The sequence below is a fragment of the Zeus faber genome (genome assembly GCF_960531495.2).
Source record: "Zeus faber genome assembly, chromosome: 18".
Lineage (NCBI taxonomy): Eukaryota > Metazoa > Chordata > Actinopteri > Zeiformes > Zeidae > Zeus > Zeus faber.
The window spans coordinates 10286938-10309437 of NC_137210.1; the positions used below are offsets into that span (position 1 = coordinate 10286938).

General features: G+C 49.0%; 2 protein-coding genes across 3 annotated transcripts in view; one reads left to right on the top strand and one right to left on the bottom strand.

Annotated features, from left to right (window-relative positions):
- Positions 1 to 2700, top strand: part of vwa8 (von Willebrand factor A domain containing 8) — a 62805-nt gene extending 60105 nt beyond the window's left edge. The window contains exon 45 of the mRNA XM_080019240.1: positions 1180 to 2700. Coding sequence (XP_079875366.1) covers positions 1180 to 1288 — 109 coding nt within the window. The 3' untranslated portion in view covers positions 1289 to 2700. The remainder of the gene's footprint in view (positions 1 to 1179) is intronic.
- Positions 2701 to 18673: 15973 nt separating this feature from the next.
- Positions 18674 to 22500, bottom strand: part of rgcc (regulator of cell cycle) — a gene marked incomplete at its 3' end in the record, with an annotated part of 5143 nt that continues 1316 nt past the window's right edge. Inside the window, exons 3-5 of one of the 2 annotated variants that reach the window (XM_080019664.1) lie at positions 20704 to 20811; positions 20510 to 20572; positions 18674 to 19494 (exon numbers count right to left, since the gene is read on the bottom strand). In XM_080019664.1, coding sequence (XP_079875790.1) covers positions 19487 to 19494; positions 20510 to 20572; positions 20704 to 20811 — 179 coding nt within the window. Of the gene's footprint in view, positions 19495 to 20498; positions 20573 to 20703; positions 20812 to 22500 lie in introns of those variants that run through there. The other variant, XM_080019663.1, reaches the window with a different exon arrangement.

Genomic DNA, 22500 nt, shown 5'->3' on the forward strand with positions numbered 1-22500 from the left:
GCGCGTAAGATTTCGATCAGCCACTCTAGTTCGACGGATAAAAAGTCCCAAAGTTGTTCTTTCAGGGAAGTTTTTATATCCACGAGTGCATCGCCGCCGTAAGGGATGACTGCCGATGCTTTTTTGGCGGACATTATGATAAAAAACGGAAAAACATACTAAAATGTGCGAAGTTGACCAGAGCGTCGGCGCAGGCGACCGCAAGGGGCGGCTCCACTATTGTCACATTTGACAATCATGTTAGAAGAAGATAGAAATTTGAAAAAATATTCTACTTAACTTTAATGAAAAAATGCAATGTGCTGTTTTAAATAGTATTAAAAAAAATCTGAAATATATTGTTTACTTCCAATAAAAACAACATTTCCATACAGAGTTAAAAACCTACATTGGCATGAACCATAACCTATAGATGCAAATCCTGTACCCCAAATCTGTAGATTTCCTTTGCCATATATTGTAATTGTTAAATGTCTAGATGTCCTTGTTGCATCTAAAACCATAGAAAGCTGTACGTGCAGCTGATCTGCAGCTGGTGAGCGTCCCCTGGACTCTTCACTTCCGGCAGAACCAGAGCGTTAGCTCTGTTCCGCTGCTTCCTTTTAACTCTAATCCCCATTTGAATTCTGCGGTTTTGCGAGCATGACAAAGAGGAATAAGTGCCCTCCAAAACTGCCTCTGGGCCCTCAGCTTTCCCCCCTCTGGCACACTAAGCGACCGTGGTTACCGGGCCCCTGGGGACCTCTGTCCAGGCTTGTGGACCCGGCGTGGCTCTTTGAAGCTTAAAGGTCTCGGGGACTTGAGACCTCTGGAATCACAATGGCTAACTGAAAGGAGCGGCCCAAGAAAGAATAGAAAAGGGACGAGGGGAAGACTTTTGACCCCCGAAAAGCGGCTTCTTTGAACTGAGCCTTTAACTACTGTAGGCCAAGGTTAGAGATTAACTCAGAGAGAGAGAGAGAGAGAGAGAGAGAGATTGTTTAGTGTCTCTGCTCCATGGTGTGAATGGCTGCCATTGTCCCCGTTTCCTGTCGACACACATGGAAAACGTCTTTCCACTGAATCTAATAATTCAACCCCCTCCCTCCCCCCTTCCGGACTCAAACTCATTTTCGAGCGTTATCTCATTCTCCTCGATTGCCCCATCTTTCTTCTTTCTTCTCTACTTCTTCTTCATAGACTACAGAAGACCCTCCCGGCGGGACGCTCGTTCGTCGCCATGGACACAAAGCAGATTCCCCAAATACTGCAGCAGATCTTCACATCCACCATGTTGTCCAGTGCCTGAGACGTACACACACACACACACACACACACACACACACACACACACCCACACACACACACACACACACACACAGCTTCATGAAGTTATCGCAGAGCGCGGCACAGTGACTTATCACACTTTGCCCTTCACCACTCTCCGTTGTCCGGTCAAAAGAGGTTCATGCTGATCACGCCACAGATGTCCTGGGACGGTTGGAGAGTCAGCCCTGAAGGTGTTGTGAGCTGGCGCTGGTGGCAGCCAGCTAATGTTCATCCCCTTTGGAGGGAAAGTGTGTGTGTGTGTGTGTGTGTGTGTGTGTGTGTGTGTGTGTGTGTGTGTGTGTGTGTGTGTGTGTGTGTGTGTGTGTGTGTGTGTGTGTGTGTGTTGGGGGGGGGTTCTCCTGCTGCTAAGCTGTAACCCACCACTCCCTGTTGGGAGATCAAACACTCATGGGATTGAGTCACTTTGGCTTCTGGAGATTCAGGGGTGGGATGGGGGTTGGGGGGGTTGGGGGGGGGGGGTGTTGAGTGGGATTGTACTTTTTTGGGGACTTCCTTCTTTCCCTGGCTCATCCCGAAACATCCGCGACAGGACGGGGCGACACGCACACCCCTGCGGCACTGTGGAATGCCATGTCCATGGCCTGGGAATTTCCCACCTGACTGCACACGCTCTTTAAAGGAAGCCGCCGCCACCCGCCCCCCCACCCCCCACCCCCCGCGCGCCCCCCCCCCCCCTCCGCTCACCGTGTGCGTGTGTGAACGCTCCTCCACTCTTCTTGCTCTTGTCAACATGCGGCGGCCCTTTTCCTTCCTGGCCGCTGGACCTTCTGACGCCTTGTGCTCTTCGCAGTCCTGCGAGGAATTCAGGTCTTATTTCATTGCAGGACCCCCACGCCCCCCACCCCACACACACACACACGCACACGCACACACACACACACACACACACCTACCATGACAACAGACGGCAGATTGGGCAAAGCAATGTCTAACGTAGCATTATACACAAACACATAGCACGCACAACGTATCACTTTCACCCTCCACCGGTGGGATCGATGCCCCCGTTCTCCTCCGCTCCCTCGCCCTCTTTGCTTCCTCTCCCTCTCTCTCCCTGGCTCTCACGGGGGGAGCGAGGAGCGCTCGCCCCCACGCTGGCTCTCCCTCGCTCTCCTCCAGCATCTGAAATAATCAACCTGTTTGTAACTGGCTCTGTGTAAGGTGTGTTTGTGAATCAAGACATAATTTCTAGTGATTTTTTTATTATTATTATTATTATTATTATTATTATTAATAATATTGTAGGAATGATTTTGATCTCCTTCTAATGCAGATGTAAGTAATTTTAATTGTCACAGGAAGGTTTTAATCTCACTGAATTGTAAGTATGTATTTAACGTGTAAAAAAATGGAAATAAACTGTCTAATCCCCGTCGATTCCGAGTTTTATTGGATCTGCCTGTCTGTTCTGATGTAAATGACTTGTAAAAGTGCGTCTCGGGTTGCTTTCATAATCGTTTTGGAATTCCGATTTCTTCCCCTGCTTTTTTTCCCCTCGAGGTAACATACCTCGGCGCTGTTATCTTTGAGCCGCGTCTCAGATGTTCCGAGCGCCTCCCGTCAACACCTCACGCCGTGCATTGTTCCAGAAGGGAGGGATGGGGCCGGGGGGGGGGGGGGGGGGGGGGCGGAAGGGGGTGACAGGTGCCCACGACCGTTTCTGAGAACGGAGCGGACTTCTCAGAACGAGCCGCAGTTCACTTCAGGGAAACCCCACTTTGGTTCCCTTTTCGTCAGCAGGCTCGGACAGACGTCCCCCGCTTCCTCTCGCGTCTCGTTTTTTCCTCTCTCAAACTTTCAATTCCCCCTCTTTTGTAGCGTCATAGTTCCGCTCGTGGTCATAACGTCGGGGCCGCCGTACCCCTACAAGAACTTGTTCCGTGGGATTGAAAGCGAATCTGAAATTGAGGGCATTTCTTCTCTTGGGTCATTCTCGGCCAGCGCTTCTCAAGCTTCTCCTTCGACTTTTCATCTCTCCCCTGTACTACCGTCCCCCCCCCCCCCCCCCCCGGTCCCCACTTCCCCTTTATCACGCCGCCACGCCGTGTTGTCACACCGGATGCTGCAATGACAAACGCCACTTTAAGTTTGACTTACTCACCTATGCGGCCGGAAAGCATTCCTGCCCAGGTGGGTTTTCAGTTTCTTCTGGTGATTGCAATGGAGAGATAAGGTGTCTAGACGTGTGGGGCGCTAAGTGGGATACTCACCGTGTGTGTGCGTGTCTGTATGTGTGCGTGAGCGTGTGTGTGTGTCCGTGTCCACACTGGTGTGAGTCATTGACCTCTACGTGTGTGTGCAACTTTTTTTTTGGTTTGCTATTGTTTGAAATGCTCTTCCTTAAATAGAACATTTGAGTAAGCTACTTTCCAAACAACACAACGTCTGATGACGTCACGCTTGACTCAGAACCCCACATGCACACACACACACACACTCTTACACGCTCGTGCAAACAATGAGTGTGGCCTCTTTTCTTTAGTGACTGTGGCAGCGTGATTGATCCTCGTTTTACCAGAGGGCTCACACGAGGAGGGATTGATCGGTTCCGGCGATTGATGGTCAATCGCCGCGGCAACCGTGGCACGTTGCTAACAGTGGAGACAGGCGACTACTTACATGTTTGGGTGGATGATTGGTTGTGGGTCCCTACGAGGGAGGAGCATCACTAGTGTTGAACAGTTTTATCTCGTGTGTGTGTGTGTGTGTGTGTGTGTGTGTCTGTGTCTGTGTCTGTGCGTACGTGCGTGCGGGCGGGCGGGCGGGCGGGCGTGCGGGCATGCGTGTGTGTGTGTGTGTGTCTGGGCGTTTGTTTCCTGGGGAGTAATGAGCCATAATGACACCAGTAGAAGCTTGTATGTAAGCAGCAGAGGAAACCATGATGTCAACCTAATAACACACACCAAGCTACAGTACCAAGTGAGGGGAAATGCCTCCATCAGTCAGTGTTTTGTTCTGTCTGAACAAAGTGGGAAAACACAAACACCCTCCTCACACACAACCGCCCTCACACAAAAACAGATCCCGCATCATGTTGATGCCTGTAGAGAGGGGCTTTCACTGCCCTGTGGCGATCGAGGAACACAGGAGGTACAGTACTTGGTGTTGGTTCCTCGTGTTCCGTGTTTGTTTGTGATAAACTATAAAGGAACAGCTGGTAGATCACCTCACCCTAACACACACACACACACACACACACACACACACACACACACACGCACACACGCACACACACGCAGATACAGGGATACGTGGTTTATAGCGTCATCCAGAAACGCCTTTGAGAACAACATTGGTTGGGATTGTGCAGACTATGAATCAGAATGTGCTTATGATTTTTTGTTTTTGGTGCATTAAAGTCTCACGAGGACACAACATTATGAGGACACTAAATGTGTCCTGGAGATCCCTACAGTATGTCCTATTAATGCAGGTGGGTATCCAGGTGTGTGTGTTTTTTTAATCCACACACACACACACACACATTCTTGTCTGGTGCACTTCTGAATCAAAGAATAGTCAATATGGAGACCGGTCCTCACAAGTATGGTAAAACAAACATACACATAAACTGACCACCTGACACCTGCCCTTGTCAGAGCCTAATTGAGACGCACATTTAATCATCAGGAGAATCTTATAACCCGCCCTGTTGACAGACGGATGGACTGAGCACCTGACACAGAGACGCTGACACTGAGATGTGCGGGCAGGTGGAGGACAGGCGGAGGGCTGGCCAGCGGACAGAGCGATAGAAATACAGAAAGGGAAGGAGACCGGTGGGAGGGCAGACAGGTGGGGAGGTAGGCAGAGAGAGACACGTGCACTGCACTGCAAAAAAAAAAAACTGCCTTTAAGTTGCATGAGTATATGAATAGGAGTTATATTGACATAATATTTGTATTTTTGGAGTTTGAAAATCATCTTTTGATAGAAATTCTTAGCACGATCTTAGTTTTTTTATTTGATACATTTTTATTTATTTAACTTTTATTTAATAAATAATTCGTTAATTTTAGTTCTATTTTTTTTTTTTTTCAAGCTAAGTTGTTTTACTTTGCTTAAAAATAAAAAACAAAGATTCAGGAAGAATATTGTTCAGACCACCCAATAAAACTATATAATAATATAATCCTGGTGTTTCATGATGCAGATATTCCCACTGACTGGTTAGGGATAATTAATACATTTAAATAATTTACAAAATAAATATGACATGTTAAAGAACATATTCTACTTAAAATAATTCACTCAAAACTTTTCAAAATGTTGATATAGTAGGTTGGCAAAAGTTAAAGTTAGGTCATTTCTTCCAGTGTAGCTAGGGCCACGCCCCTGACAAAAAGAACAACACATGATGAGCAGATTACAGAGCACACACACACACACACACACACACACACACACACACACACACACACCTCTCTCGTTCTCTCCCACTTAGCTAGGCAGTTAACGTTTCAGCAGCTCTGCCGATATAGCACTGGGATGGAAAAAACATCCCACTGTGGGACGTGACACCCCTTCCCAAGCCCAAGCTGTGAAGTAATTCAGGTGTAAGCCGAGTGGAACTTTCCTAATCGCAGCCAGGTATGCACGGACGCACGGACACGGATGCACGGAGGGAGGGAGGGAGGGAGGAACGGAGGAACGGGCTAAAATGGTTCTGTCGGACACTGGCTCGGGAGTTTATGAGTGGACTGTATACTGTATACTCCCTCTCCCACATATATGAATAAAACAGAAGCAGGGACAGTGACAGAGCAAGTTAAAGCCAGGCCCCGGGGGAAGAACACACAACCATATATATATATATATATATATATATATATACACACACACACACACACACACACACACACATATATAGTGGTTAGGGTTAGTAACGTTAGTCGTGTATTTGGGATGCATCGCTGCTTAGTTTCAGGCTCATTTGGAGATGCAATAGGAAGATGATGAATGAAATACGTGTCTCATTTGGGCGGTCTGGACATTCCTTGTTCCCCTTTTTATTTTTTTGTCCCTCCGTTTCTGAGCTCCACTTTTGTGTTCATATAATAATCCGCTCGTGTTCCTTGGCTCAACTTGGCTCATTCAAATTAGTTGACCGCTCTGCGCTGTCGACAAGTGATTGATGATGACATACAGATTTCTTTGGCAGTTGCAGAGGCAGCGTGGCGTGTATTACCGAGCATACATTTGGAGGGGAGCGTGCAAATAAAGCGACTACTCATGCAACACAACATTTCCAAATGATTTCATTCATTTTATGGTTTTATTTGAGTCATGGCTCAAATTGTTGTCGATTGACTACCAACCGTGACCGTCGTTCCTAAGTGACTGAGGTGCTGTATATTGTATACGACTGAGTGCACTGATGCTTTAAAGGTGACATCGTCTCAGCGGTCAAACCGATTCTCTTACGTTACGTGTATACATGTCAAGGACCCGCCCCACATGCCCCACCCAGCTGCTCCCGAAGCACCGCCCCTGGGCAGGGCTCCCTCCACCCCCCACACACACGCATGCACACGCACGCATATTCCTGTACTGGTACTAAACTGAGACCTGAAAAGTGAGGACCGCTGTTTCTTTCCTGGTTCACTCCTCAACCAAAGCGCCAATCCTTCGAAATCACAATTCGGAGACAGATCCTCACAAGTATCGTCGCACAAACACGCGCGCGCTCCTTACAATTCCCGGTACCACTCGCCAGCTCCACCCCGTCAGGTCTGGGGTCTCCACAGACCACTTAGTGCTCACCGCCAGACGTCAGCGGCCATGTAGCGCTCCATTCGCTCAGGCTTCCCGTTTTTTGGGTTTTGTTTTTTTTTTCTTTTTTTGCTGCATTCATACATCGCTGTGGTTTTTTGTGCATGGCAGACAAAGTGTCTTTGAACGAGCGCTAACCACGGCGGTCATCTTTTCCATGATAGCAAGAGCGCCGTTGCCCTGGACAGCACAAAAACACAGTAGCGCCGTTGACTTGGTTACAGTCGTTGTCATTGGTTACGCAACGTTGACATTTCTCTTCCGTTGCGTGGCATCACATGATTTTTCAGCTGATTTTTATCTAAGAAACACCACTTTTTTTTTAGTTCTGAACAACATGTAAGAAGGGTATCCCAAAATGTAGAAATACAATTATTTAGGTGTGTATTGTGTGTTGCTGCTTCTGTGGCGTATTTTTAGATTCTTTGTGTTTTTAGAAGATTAGGTAAGTAAGTCCCCTGTGTTTCAAGATTCAAGATTTTTATTTGTCACATACATATACATACTTCCATACATATATGCAGTGAAATGTAATAATATGTGTGTGTGTGTGTGTGTGTGTGTGTGTGTGTGTGCGTGCGCGTGTGCGTGTGCGTGCGCGTGCGCGGAGGCATTAGACCTTCTTGACAAACACTTGGCCATGTCAGAGGGGAAGTCTCCCTGCATGACCCCATAAATCAACACTGGCATACACACACACACACACACACACACACACACACACACACACACACACACATACACACACAGAACCGGCCGGTTTGGGGCTAATGGGAGAAAAGTCACCACACCAGTGTTAACGTGTCAGTCCTCCAACACGTTGCTGACGCTGTTCTTTTCCTCCTCTTTCTCTCATTCCATTCTCTTCCCCTCTGAGGCACAGAGAGCTAAATTTAACCAGTTCAAGATCACGCCATCACCTCAGAGTCACATGAGTGTGTGCGTGCGTGTTTGTGTGTGTGTGCTTGTGCTAAATGTGTGTGCGTGCGCGTGTGTGTGTGTGCGCGTGCTCGCGCCATTTTTTGCTGACCGTATGCGAGTGTCAGTGGACAAACATCTGGCGACAAGGCCTGGTTGCAACGGCAACAGGTTGAGATTGACAGTGGAAAACTATATTTTTTTAACAGTCCTGATCGTAACTTTGTGTGTGTGCGTGTGTGTGTGTGTGTGTGTGTGTGTGTGTGTGATAACAGTGTAACCCCAGTGATTTGTGTTAAAAGAGATTAATGCAATGTCTGGACTAAAGGCCTATCTTTTTGGGATCCCGATCCACCTTCTACCCTTCCACCCCTTTGCATGCTTCCCTTAGCTCAGTTTATTTCCCGCCGACGGCACATTTCTTTTTAACCCTTTCCTTGTCTGGTTGAAACATACAGTACTGTATACATCTGTGACTCTGCTGATTACCCTCTCTCTCATGTGCATTTTGCCCGACCACTTCTGCGCTTATTGTCATCTATGAATAAAATCTTCTGCAAAACGAATAAATGTGAATTACGTAAGTGTAAGTAAAGGGTTCATGTGAGCGTTGTGTGTCTGCAGGCCGCCCCCGCCGCCCCCTCCCTCTCTCTCCAGTAATGGAAAAACATGGGTGTGCCTGTTAGCCGCTGCGTAAGCTGTTGACCTCAGTAAACATTAAAAGGCAGCGTTTGAACTGTAGCTCCCCCCCCCCCCCCCCCCGATGCCTCTGCCCCGGGTACAGAGACGGCAAAGACCATAATGACGATGAAGTATTTTATTTTCTGGTGCGTTTATTTATACTTTTATTTAATTTTGTTAGATGTTCTTGTATTTATTTATTTATTTATTTATTTATTTATTTATTTATTTATTTTATTTTATTTAATTTAATTTAATTCAATTTTACGTTATTTTATTTTGATTAGTTAATAAAAAAATATATATATTATAATTTTATTGTTATTATTACTATTATTATGTTTATCTAATTCAATCCATTTTTATTTTTTAAATTCCTCCTTCCTACGAGAAGATTCAGTGAGGAAATCCTCGTGCGCAGGAAATGCGCGTGCGCACGTCTTGACCTTAGTCAGTGACTAAGTGACTTTTAAGTGAGTTTTCAAACAACAACAGAGGATTTATGTATTTTTCCTCATTCCATTCATTGAAGAGCCCTGGAATCCCTGGAACCCTGGAACCCCGGAATCCTGTTTGGTGTCGGTGGTTTCCTCTCGGCCGACGACAGCGGAGTGAATATTGTTTCACTGCTCTGATAATGAGTCCTGTTAATTTCAACGTGGGAGCGACGCTAATGTACCGCTCCGTCTTCACTTCAGGAGGCCCCGGCGCCTTCAAAGCCTCTTTTCATGGCTGAGAGAGAGAGAGAGAGAGAGAGAGAGAGAGAGAGAGAGAGAGAGAGAGAGAGCGAGCACTAATGGCCAGGTTTAGATGGAGTGATTCCTGTGTCTGGGATTTGATGAAGCTAATTACCTCAACGCTCAGGAAATGCCTCTGTGTCTGCGCCGCCTGGTTTCTTCATGGCTCCTTCCCCTGCCAGCCGGACTCCCGCTCTCAGCTTCTGTGCTGGGATCCAGCTGGCGGCTCCTCGCCACGAGTCAAACCGCGACGTCCTCTCACTCCCTGACGTCCCACAGGAAGCAGGGCGGCGATGCGTGGAATGTCGCGTCGAGCGCGGTGTTAAAATGCCGGAGATCCGCAGTTATGGTTTATTTTGGCCTCGCTGGCGTTAAAGAGGTTCGAGACCCTTCTATGTGACCGTTGCACCGCTGGCTGGATAGCGGAGATTTTGGCGTGACGGCGTGTCCATCCGCTGATAGGACGTTGCGCCCTGCGTTGGCTGAAGAGACTTCTTCGAATCTGAAGTGTTCCGTCGATGTTACGCGTCGAAATTTTCAACGCATGAATTAGGCTATGATAAACAATTAAAAAAAAGAAAATTCCATTCAAAAATAAAAAATAACCATCTGACATACGACCGCTCAGCCAAAACCTCTGATTGAGGCAAATGATACAAATGACGTATAATAAATATCTCACGACCTGGCATTGGCAGTCAATCTTCAGGGTGATTTGTGGAGAAAATAAAAACGTGCCTGTAATTGGCTTTTCATGCCCTGACTTGTATTTTGGATCCGCGGGGTCCCATGGTAAATTTGACGTACAGCTCCAACACACACACACACACACACACACACACACACACACACGACAGCTTAACTGACAGCTCGCAGCTCACAGCTCGCACTGAAGGTGCAGTGAGGACGTGGGGGCGAGCGCCGTCTTGTCCAGGTTTCTCCCGCTCCTCTTCTCTGTCTTTACATTTATTTTTAGAGGGTGATTTTTTTTTTTATGATGATATGATATGACAGTGATCTATTACCCCCCTCCTATCCCTCCTCCCCAGAGACGCTGACAGAGAGAGAAGTATGTGCTGCAGGTAATCCGCGGGATTTCAAGACAGATCCCAAGTAATCGTCCGCATAATTACGAGTGAGTTACGAGTGCCCGATGCTTAGTGCGCGCACAGGCTGCATCCACCCACACACACACACACACACACACACACACACACACACACACACACACACACACACACACAGACACACACGCACACTCAGAATTATCTATTGTATTTTAAACACAGGTTATTGTGCTTCCCCGGGCCAATCCCACGCAAAAGTGATTGTTGGTTTAAAGTGACATCAGTCAAGAGCCGTAAATCTGGGCAGGAACAGACAGAGCCCGGTGGAAAGCATGGGCTGCTGGATCAACGACAACTTTCTCTTTCTTCCAATATTAGGGAACGTCTCGCCGCTCTTTCTCTCTGTCCCTCCTCTTCTCTCAGGACTCTGACTCGAACTTCTATTTTTCTTTCCATGCCTCTATCGACCCCGCCCCCCACCTCTCTTTTGATTTTTACAAAAAGGTGTTACCACCATTGAGCATTTAGCCCGGGGGAGGGGGGACAAAGCACGTTAAACACTCTTATCTTTTGTGTTTGGGAGGGCAGTGTTTGCCCTGTTTTCACTGCCTGCTCAGGTAATTGTGCGGGGGTCATCGCCCTGCAGCCCTCGATCAGAGCTCTACTTTAAGGCCCTGCAGGCAGATTGTTGGACGGGGACCCCCTCAAACAGAGCGCCCCGATCACATCTCTACCAAAACGATCGGAGCGGCAATCCTGAAAAACCTCCGAGATGGTATCCTTTAAAAAATTTTTTACGCCAGACGCATGGGGAAGAGTTCAATGTATTTGTTCCTTTATCTACAGCGGGCGTGCACCGCATGATGTCATGTGGAATAGGTCATTGTTCAGTTTCTTCCCGGGGATATTCACAGGATTAAAGCAAGGCAGAAACAGAAACAAACAGTACGCACGCAGGGAAGACAGAAGACAGCGTAAGCCATAAAACCAACACAATGTGACTTATTGGAAAGTTTGGTGCTTTGGAATGAGTTGAATGTGACAGAAGCTTTAAGTGACGGCTGCTACAGGTGGAGGGAACCTCAAGCACCGTTCAGTCCTTTCTTTCCAAGTTGAACCTATTGCTCATGAAGATATTTATGAATTAAAGATTAACTGGCCGATTGACATTTTGGCCCTGGGGTGACGGAGCATTGGATCTATGTTGAGGCTGCGACATGGGGCTGTTCGGGGAAGGGACATCACGGTTGTATATCTCTATCTCCTCGATCCAGCACTCCCGACGCCCCGTGATACTCAACACACACACATTGTTTACTGTCAATGCTTTGCCTGGGCCTAAGGCTGCGGATTGAGGGGTGTGTGTGTTATTTGCTTTCATTTATAGGTCTGATTAGTCTGATAAGTCTTAGACTTACTGTCTTTGCACACTTAATGTGCATTGGAACAAACAAATCAATGAGGGCACAGTTGCTTTTGCAATGGTTGTGTTGTTGTATTCTACATGTCTATGACCTGTAGGTGGAGGGAGGCTCCCTCCTGGTCACTAAGGTGAGCGTGTGGCAGCTGGGCCCCGCCTCAGGGTCCAGCTGCTCACGTGCAAACCTCACCTCATAATGACAGGGTGCTGCCGATGGCCCCTTGCACTAAACCCTAGACCACCTCTCTAACCTGCCCATGGGGCTGGGGTTGGGGGAAGGGGAGTGGGGTGGGATATGAGGGGTTGGTGGTGGAAAGAAAGGATAGCGCTTCAGACAGATAGATGGAGGGGGGAGGGTGAGAAAGTGAGAGGTGCACCATGGGGGGCATTAATTAGAGCCGTCCGTTGAAAAGGGTGAAGACATGGAGGCATTCAGCCACACCCTTCAGCCATGCCAGAGGCCGTAGGGGGGTGGGGGCAAGGGCCAGAGTGGAGCCATGGGAGGTGGAGATAGGGGTGTGAAGGAGGACTGGCAGGGACGATAGAGGCCTCGCTGACATGAGATGCACTGGTGAGAGAGAGAGAGAGAGAGAGAGAGAGAGAGACAGAGAGAGAGAGAGAGAGAGGTGGTGTAGTCTGTAGTCCTGTTTATTGTAGTGGGCATATTGTGATGAGCTCTTAGCGGGTATACGGCGTATACCTGAGTATCACGTAGACAACACCACTGAACGAGAGTAAGGGGTGGTTAGAGAGATTGAACATACTGTAGGGACAGGAGAGAGAGGGACAGCCGAGCGAGGGAAGGGAGGAGTGGACATCTGTGTCCACTTCACCATCAAATACGGCCGCTTTTTTTTTTGGCACGACATGCCATGTATATTCATTCATATTTCATGATCAGCCGCACTGGACCACATGGTGCCCACGGCGCACGGTTGAATTGCTGACACGGTGTAATGGAAAACTCGCCGACTCCGATGAGTTAAGTGGCTCCGAGCTGGCCATTAACGTCCAACCAAACCTGAACCCAGGTCAAGAGAAACAAAGCTTCTAAAAGCCAGACGAAGGAGAAGAAGCCATGAGAGTCTGCTCTGCTCTCGTGGTTCCAGAGCGGATCCCACCCGCCCCCGGAGCATTATCACTTCCATTACCGCAATTTCACATTTTTTGGTCTATTCTGATGTGGGTGGGGGTTTCGGGAACGGGCATTTGCGGGAAGCGGCTTGTCTTGGTTTGGCAGTAAACACCCCCATTAACCCCCCGCCCCAACTCGAACCCCCACCCAACCCCACGAGAAGGGGAGACCAGAGTCCATTGTCGAAAGGTAATCAATCTACCATCGGGTTCTCGGGTCATTCTCGCTGGTGTTTCCCACCGGTGGCTCGTTTTGTGTCGAGCAGCGGAAGGAGAGATGAGGCAAGACTCTCTTTGCTTCATCAGTTTGTCCCGATGAGTCTCTCACTCGCTCACTTCCCACACTTTCCTCCCTCTCCGTCTTTCTTTTTCTCTCTCTCTCTCTCTCCCTGTGTAATCCCTCTGTTGGCGGCGCCCGAGAAGATAAGTGCAGGCCGGTGAGAGATTCATTCGGAGAAGAGAGAACCCTTTGTGGCAACAAAGGGCAGCCATTTAGGAATTAAGAGGGAACAAATCGTACCGCTGGATAACATTCCTCAACCGAGATCTTGGCTTGGACCACAGACTGTGGTAAAAAAAAAATATTTAAACTGTGAAACTATGTCCTCAAGAGTGTACCCATCCAGGGCTCTTGTGAATACCGTCTATATTCAGGATCAAAGTTATATTGAATAAAGTTCCCGCGTGTTGCTCATTAGGACAGGGAGGGAATTTGTGCGGGTTCTGCCGTTACAATTCGATTAATGGTCAGTTGAGTTCATGGTCACTCTCCCTTTGTCTCTCTCACACACACACACACACACACGCACACACACACACACACACACACACACACACACTCCTCTTCTCTCTGCAGGTCTGAGATAGAGGTTGGGAGGTAATGGGTCTCACCTGATGGTCTGTATTCGTCTACCTTTCTCCGGGCTTTCCGCCTTTTCCTATCTGAGCAGCAGAGCTTGGGGAAACAGTGCCCCTGCCCACCTCGCCGCCAATGTTTACTTCCTTCATTTTATACTTCAAAGCCCATTCTTCCTGGGGCTGGGAGGGTTGGGAGCGTGGGGGCTTCTTCTGCTTCCACGAGCCCCCAGGTTGTGATTACCCTCAACCGGGTGCCTCAGAGACGCCATGATGAATCGTATATGAAGAACGAGAGATGGCGGTCGAAAGGGAGAGAGAGGGGGAGAGAGGTCAAAAGGACAGAGAGCTCTATGGACGGAAGGATTGTCGTGCGCAGCACAACAGATGGGAGCCAGACAACCCCGTCTGACAATGGGAAGGAGTGGCCGTGACTGCAGAGACAGCATAGGGCCATCTGGGGTCTGCTGCCCACACACACATATGCACACACGCACACACACACACACACACACACACACACACACACACACAGACACACACACACACACACACACACACACACACACACATGTACAGTACATCTCTTTAATTTCCTATTTTTCTCAGTGTTAACTCAGCAACCTGGAGACTGAACCTCCTCCTCTGGCAGCAGGCCAAATGTCACTAGTGCAGATATTCTCACGCACCCCAATGTGCGCACACACACACACACACACACACACACACACACACACAGAAAAAGACACTAGCCTGGCTCTGGGCGTCCCATCACTCTAAATCACAGGGAACTGGCATTGTGGCTGAAGAGACACATTCCAGACTCATACCAAAGTGTGTGGCTGTAACGGAACCTAATGAGAAACGCAGCTTCATTGAGTTTTGCTCTCCTGTCTTGGCAACTGATAATAAAGAGACAATTTCATGGGTCGGCTCCTCTCCAGTTTGTCTGGAAAGAAATGTTGTCATGGTGCTATTAACGTTTTGGACTTTTGACTCTCTGGTAAAACGTCTCTGCCGTGGTACTAGGAACGCCATAGTCACATGCTCTGCATATCCAGTTGAGCACTCTCTGTGCTTTTTGACATAGCCATGTCTCTAGGATGTCCAGTGTGACAGTGACTCACCAATCATTAAACTGGGGGTTGTGAGTGGACTGTACGTCATGGACCTATCTCCTCGATTGGTAAGTGGTATTCCACACAGCCACGTTGAGAAAAGCTCTAGGATGATTTGACACCGTCTGACATCATCCATGTGGGATCTAACCAAGCTCAGGCTGTTTGTCTGCATGTTCAAACCTCAACTTACCTTCCAATGTCACGTCGAGAGGATAGAATACAATAGAATAGAATAGAGTAGAATAGAGTCTGAGGGATCAATCCAGTCTCTTGAGTTGCTCCCTGGATCTTTCCCAGCGTGACTCACACTGGCCTGGGAGTCAAAGCAGTCCATGTGAAGTGGAGCCAGGGGAGCCAGACAGCTGTGTACGAATCATTGGCCGGCTGCTCAGTACATTGGCGGCGTGGACCGGTGATGTCATCACCTCTCTCACTCTGGTGCATCGTCACACTCCCCGTAGACCTCATTCATCTGCTACAGCCACATGGACAGCCTGCCATACTGCCACGTCATACTGCCATTATTGACATTATGTTGATTATGATTGAGTGTTAGAGCGCAGTGGCCAAGTTCAAATTAAAGGCCAAGTTACAAAGTCTTTCAGAATTCAGGTAAGATAATACACCGTAAAAGATTTTATATTTTAGTTTTATCCATTTTTTCTTTTTGGTCTCTTCGGCTTCTTCAGTCGTTCCCGGTTGTCTCCTGCCCAATGAGCCAAGACACCACGAGGAATGAGTGTTAAGAAAGCAGCGAGCATCTGCTACCGAGCCTTCCATTCAGTCACATGGACACCCACAGCAATAAATCCACCAATATGTTGGCCCGTACATGCCCACATATTGTTCAGACCTCCCGGTGGGCAGTCACAGTGCGTGTGTGTGTGTGTGTGTGTGTATGTTTGTGTGTGTGTGTGTGTGTGTGTGTGAGTAAAAACATCTGCCTTCCCTGTGCGATGGGACCCTTTCTTAGGCCAGATACCGTAATGCGCACGTCAGCGCTACTCAAAGTCATCAGGACGCTTCATATGGAGTTGATGTGAAATCAGTTTTGAAGGGACAGCGTTGTTTTTCTAATAAGGTCATTTGTCCATCCATCCCCTTATGTCTTCATCTCACACCGCTGCCTTCTATTTTTGGCAAAACCATTCACACAGATACCATCAATCTCCAGGCTTTGTGCCTCAGTCAAAGAGAGCATAACGGGTCAATGAAAGGGCTTAGGTTCAGTTGGGAGAGAAGAGCAGTCAAAGATCAGGTCAGAGATGAGTCAGACTGATAAGGACGGTGGTGATCATCATTCATGTGCTATTAAGAGAACAGCGAGTCGGCAGTAATAATTATAACTATTATTGTAATTATAACTGCCAACCTGTATCTGCCAGACTGCTGCCTGGAGTCTGAGCGTGGAGATTAGAAATACTCCTGTGTACCTGCATTTCTGTTATTAGAGGACTGCACATGGAGGAGTCGTCCTTCACATGCATCCACACACATAGCGTTTGTGTATTTGTACGCAATTGCGATCACACGAACACATAAAGTATGCAACCATCTACGGCCACACAAACTTTGTGTTCAAAGTTGCAACACGTGTGCATGCACACACCCATACAGTATGCTCATACAGTATATTCATGAACACACACACACACACACACACACAGCTGGAACATCTGGAGCCCAGTGATGTGAGGACTGAGTGGTAAGCTGAACCTGATATTAGGTCCTCAGTGTATTTCTGTCTCTTTGTGATGTGGACACACATCTGCGACGGTCTCTGCCCACCCTATTCATAGAGAGACCACTTCAGGAGCGCCGCGGGGCCTCCTTATGAATCTTTTCTAGAATCTAGAACAGATATGATAGCATGGCTTCATCTCCCTTCAGCCTCCGCTTCCGTCCATTTATATCATCTTCTTATTCAAGTGACTTTTGTTTGTGTGTCTGTCCATGTGATGTCCATGCACTCGTATGTCTCTGTCTCTGCTTGTGTCCAATCTCCTCCCTCCCTCGGCCGGTCTCTCCCAGTTTCCCACACTTCCAGTCCCATTCGCCCAGACTGCCCAACGGCCGAGAGCTGGGTCCCCTGCCAAGCCCAGACCTGTGGTGCCAATAAGGCACCCACTGCTGCCAACTGGGATGGTTGTTTTAGTTACAATGGTACCCGTCCCCCAGGGAAGGGATCACATTTTGTGTCAACACGGCCTCGGTGGGCAGTGCCCACCGCCAAGCCTCCGCCAGATCCACCCACTCCGGGTCCCCCGATATCTCTCGCTCGGTACATCACAATGCAGACAGGTGGAGAGACCGTGAGATACAGGGGTGCTCTGCCCACAGCTGCCCGGTGCCAAGTTGGCTATAGAAACAACATGGAGACGGGTATCTACTCCAGGTTCCTGCCTGCCCCTCGTATTAACAGCCACTGACACTTTGTGATACTATAGGCTGGCAAGATCCACGGGCAGGCTGCTGTGAGTGGCCGCCCTATGCTGCTACAAGGAACGTTCAGCCTGTGGATACTGGTCCTATTTGTGCGCATGAAAAGATTAGGCTTCGTTCCCTCCCGTCCCAGAATAATTACGCATCTCTCATTGGCTAAATGGAACCAAAGGCGGCAGATTAGCAAAGATCGCTATCAGTCCACGGAAATAAGCGGCTCCTCTGTCCTCTCCCGCATTTGAATTTCTCGCCAGCTCCAGACAGACAGACAGACAGACGGACACATTTGTTTTACTTGAAATGCCACGGATCAGAATAGAACTGCTTCATTAAATCGGGATCCCTGGTCGCTCCGCACCTGCCGCAGTGCCTCCGTGGAGCCAAGACGGAGGTGTGTCTGCCTACCGGAGTGTGATCTCTGACCCCCCCGGTGGTCAGCTGACCGGGAGGCGTCCCGGCCACTGTGTGTGTGTGTGTGTGTATGGGGGGGGGGGGGGGGTCTCAGGACACACCTGCCACTGTGCTCCATCCGCCTCTGAAAATAGACCCCATCGGCGCAGTTACATAAGTACCTGCTTTGTTGAGCTGTTTGATTAATGAGGACAAGGGGCAGAAGCCAGGTTTATTTCCGTGTCCCTGTGTACAGTATTTGCCTGGGCGTTGTTGTTAAGCGTTGGGTTTTTGGCAGCCAAGGCATGTCAGATCGCTTACTACACTCTGGTGTGAAGTCTATTTCAGGTTGTTCTTCCCCGTCCAGCGGACCGCATAGTCCGGAACAGAACATACTATGGCGTACCATAAGCAATGTTGTGTTCCTGAGACGTCCCAGAGCCAGCGCGCACGCTATAAATGTCCACGACTGGAAAACAAGATCAGCTCTACTCTTATAACTGTTTTTGTTTTTTTTGGTCTCCCTGGACAGACAGGCAGATCCCACAGCCTCGTTGGGGTGTAGCGGAGATCAACGGGTCACTGACACACAGACAGACAGACACGAGGGGGGGGGGGGGTCAGACAGCTGTCACTCAAAAAGAATCCCACTATCCCACCTTTTTTTTTTTTTAATCTAACTGCTGTCGTGTTGGATTGGAAATACAATTATCTGATCCAACCAGCACACACACACAATAGAAGTGAAATCAATAATATAAGAATCAGGTCAGAAAAGGCATGTGGGACGGAGAGACGAGACACGCGTTAAAAGAACAATATTTCATACTTTAATATCATCTCTGGCAGACATTAGCAGTTTTAAATACGCTGTGTTGCTGTATCCAGATGGGTTTATTTTTCCAGAGCGGATTAACGTTCCATTTCCCATTTCGTTAGAAGCACGAAATTTAAGCTACACTCCGGTCGATGGGTGTCACAAACTCCAATCCGACCAAAGACGTCCTCTTAATGTCATGGCAAATAAACTTTGAAACATTATTTACACAAGATACAAAAATATATTTCACCAAAAAAAAAAAGTATCAAGGATAAATTTACAATAACCAGTTCTATACATTTACAAATATAATTCTATTATAAAAAGCCACTTTTAAATACTTTTCCGACTTGACAAGTTTTGGGATCGGGGAGAAAAGTGTGGCGCGTGTACGTTTGATAGAAATCCCGTCGGTAAAGTTTCTAATGAGCTCTTTTGGGGGACGCTCGGCTGGGAGCCGTTCCTTACTACGTTGCGTGTCCGTGAACCTAAAGGGAGCCAGCTGAAGGGCTGGAACGACTCCTAATCTCCTCTACGTTGTCCAATGTTGAGTCCTGGTCAAGTGGCCAGGACCTGGAAAGCGACTTGACGCGGCGGTGGCAGTGAGTCATTTGGCAGCTGCTGCGCCTTCCGGATGTCTCCTGTCCGGGCGGCGGTTGCAGGTGTAGGGGCGGTGAGTGTGAAAGAAGAGCTCGCCAGGGTGGTTGGGTTAGGGGGTGGGTGGGGGTGTCCCGGCATTCACTTGCTTCCCTCCGTCATGGCTGGGCTCCAAGCGGGGTCCGAGTCTCCATGTTTCCTGGTCACATACCTTGGAAAGAAAGACAGGCCTCTGGTTAGGGCAGGGACTCTCTGGCTCCAGAGACATCAGCTCTATTCTTGGGGCGGTGGACTGAACTTCGCGTTTTACAGGCTGCTCATCGTAAACACTAGCCCCTTAAACACACCATTGCCCTTTTAATGGGAGGGGGGTGGGGGTTGGCTAACTGCCTGCTCAGCTGATTAAATGTACTGCTCTATGGGGACGGAAAGTCCTACGGTATGCAACTGAAGGACGTGCGACGACCAGGTCGCGGGGGAAGAGCGGCCGCGCTCGGGGGAGAAACACATCCAAGACAAGGAAGTCCTCATCCTCCCATTCGGTTTTCGTTACTGACATTCAAAGTGGGAATTTCGTGCCAGGTTTTACGCGCACAGGCATTCCATGTGCTCCCGATGCAAGTTCCAACACCCACAAGCTCTGTAAGTACGCAGCCGCTCCAAAACAAATAAGGAGAGCTTCGCCTGCAGCATTGCACTGCTATCCGTGGCGTTCGAGAAAACTGAATGAGCGCCACGCAAGTCACATTGTAACATATTTTAGGACACGTGTACAGCTTTTAATCCCTGTGTGTGTGTGTGTGTGTGTGTGTGTGTGTGTGTGTGTGTGTGTGTGTGTGTGTGTGTGTGTGTGTGTGTGTGTGTGTGTGTGTGTGTGTGTGTGTGTGCGCGCGCATTAAAGGACATGTGTGTGGTTAGCAGCAGCACCTCTTGGAGTCTCAGGGGCCTGCGAAGATGAGTGACAGGTGAAAGGGATACGCTCTCCGGTGTAACCTCAGAGGGCCCCGAAGGGCCTCCCGCCCCTGCTCCTCTTCCCCTCTTTAGTCCTGACAGATCCCGACTTCTCAGAAACCCAGAGGAGGGACTCCCCACGCCGCTTTATGAGCGGTCGTTAGCATAGCTGACACGGAGAAGCAGCGCTGCCGCTAATCCCCGGTGGCGGGGGGCGCCGGCACCAGCCGCCAATTCATCATGTCGTTTGACAGCGAGGCCGCATTAACACTTACTCGCTAATGTCTTGTCGAGGTCAGCGATGAAGTCCTCCAGCTCTTTCGTGTCGCCGAGTTTGGCTGTGGACACAACAAAGAGGGAAGGGGGAGACGTGTAAAATTGCTGAAATCAGGGGCTCCTTGCGTTCGTTACTTTGGTTGGGCTATCCCAACCTAAACAATGCAGCGCTGTCCTGAGGAACGTGACACACCTTTGGGTGAGATGAGCGGAGGCGAGGCGGTGGATGGGGAGAGCACGGTGGGGGAGTTCAGCCTCTCGTCGCTGAAGCTGAAGCTGTTTCTGTTGAGGGACTCTGCACCTGAGAGGGAGAAGGAGAGAGAGAGAGAGAGAGGGAGAGGGGGAGAGGGAGAGGGAGGGGGCGGGGGCGGTGGACAGACAAAAAAAGAGGGAAGATTAAATTTGTGTTCACATTTCAGGGTGCCCCCAAAAGCCTCAGGCCCCTTTAAAAACAGTACAGCTTAAGGTGACACGCACACACACACACACACACACACACACACACACACACACACACACACACACACACATATGCATGTGAAGCGGCATCCCCTGATCCCTGTCAGTGGAGCGACTTCAGTGTGTAATCAATGCATTCCCTCCTAATGACAGCTCTCCTCTCCGCACATGTACGTCAGTATGCACAGACACACACACACACACGCCTATATGATAATACACACATGCACACTGTATTTATATGAGTTCCGGCGTAAAGCTTTAACTTTAAAAGATCATTTTACACCGGAAAAAACCCTGCACAGATATGCGTGGGCGGCGCATTTGCCGCCGCCGTCACTAAACCACTACCGTGTTCCGTCACTCAGCGCCATCAGCACTGAGTGACAGGTGGTCTGAACTGAGCTTCAGTGGAGGACGCTGCCGGGGTTAAGCTCCACACCTAGAACGAGATCTCCGCACCGTCACAGTTGATCTGCAATGGAAGCGGTGGGGCGGTTGGTGACGCTATCGCCGTGAAACACGGCACCGCGATACGTTCACAGCCCGGCTCTCTCCGACCCTTTTTGGCAAGAAAATAAAAATTAAAAAAAAAATCCCCCAAAAGAATCAGATTATACTTGATTTCCCTGCTTTTGCAATGAGTGGCCACTTTGCTCCTCAAACACATCTGGTGGTCGGCGGTGCTTAAAAGATCGTACCCGCTGAAATGTATCCACTAGATATCTCTCGAACGGCGTTATCTGTGCCAGGGTTAAGTGGGTGTGGCGGTGTTTGTGAGGTTAAGCGGATTATGTGGCGGCACTGGGGTCCGTGGCCGCCTCCGCCGCGGCCGACGGACCCTGAGAAGGAGGGTCTTAGAGGCCGGACCCACGTGGCCAAGCGCTCCCTTCGTCTGACCCGAGCCGCCCCCTACGTGCCCCCACAACCCCCCCTCCCCCTCCCACAAACATGCATGTGCATTCTAGGGCGCATCTCCGGGACGCTGCACAGTTTAGTCCTTTTGTCTAACCCTCCAGAGGTCCATCAATCAGGCCACGGCACAATAGGCGATGCTGGCACGGGACCCCCCCCCCTCCCTCCCCCTTGATAGACTGCCATGGAGAGGACAGAGCTCACGCAGGAATCTGATCCGCTCTGGCAAATCAAACATGCTCATTACCACCGCAGACACAAGCTGAAACAAGGCTCCCCTGATGCAATCGCGGAAAGCGGTTTTTGAGCTATTGCCGCGATGCGTAGCGCGGCTTGGTAAATAGGATTGGCATCGACAATTCTCTCATAAAACCGCTTGAACCCGGTTATTACGCAATAACTGAACTGCTGTCAAGATGCAAACTCTCGGCCTTTTTTGGCTTCAGTAATTATACTGTTTTACGTAAGAAAATTACCACAACATCCATTAAGCGTCGCTAAGTATCTCCAGAGTGTGTGATTGAGTGGAAAAACTTTCCAGTGCGCTCTCAGTTCACCCTCAAACTGTTCCACAGTTTGATGACTACCAAGCTCTTTCGTCCTCTGGAAAAGCACG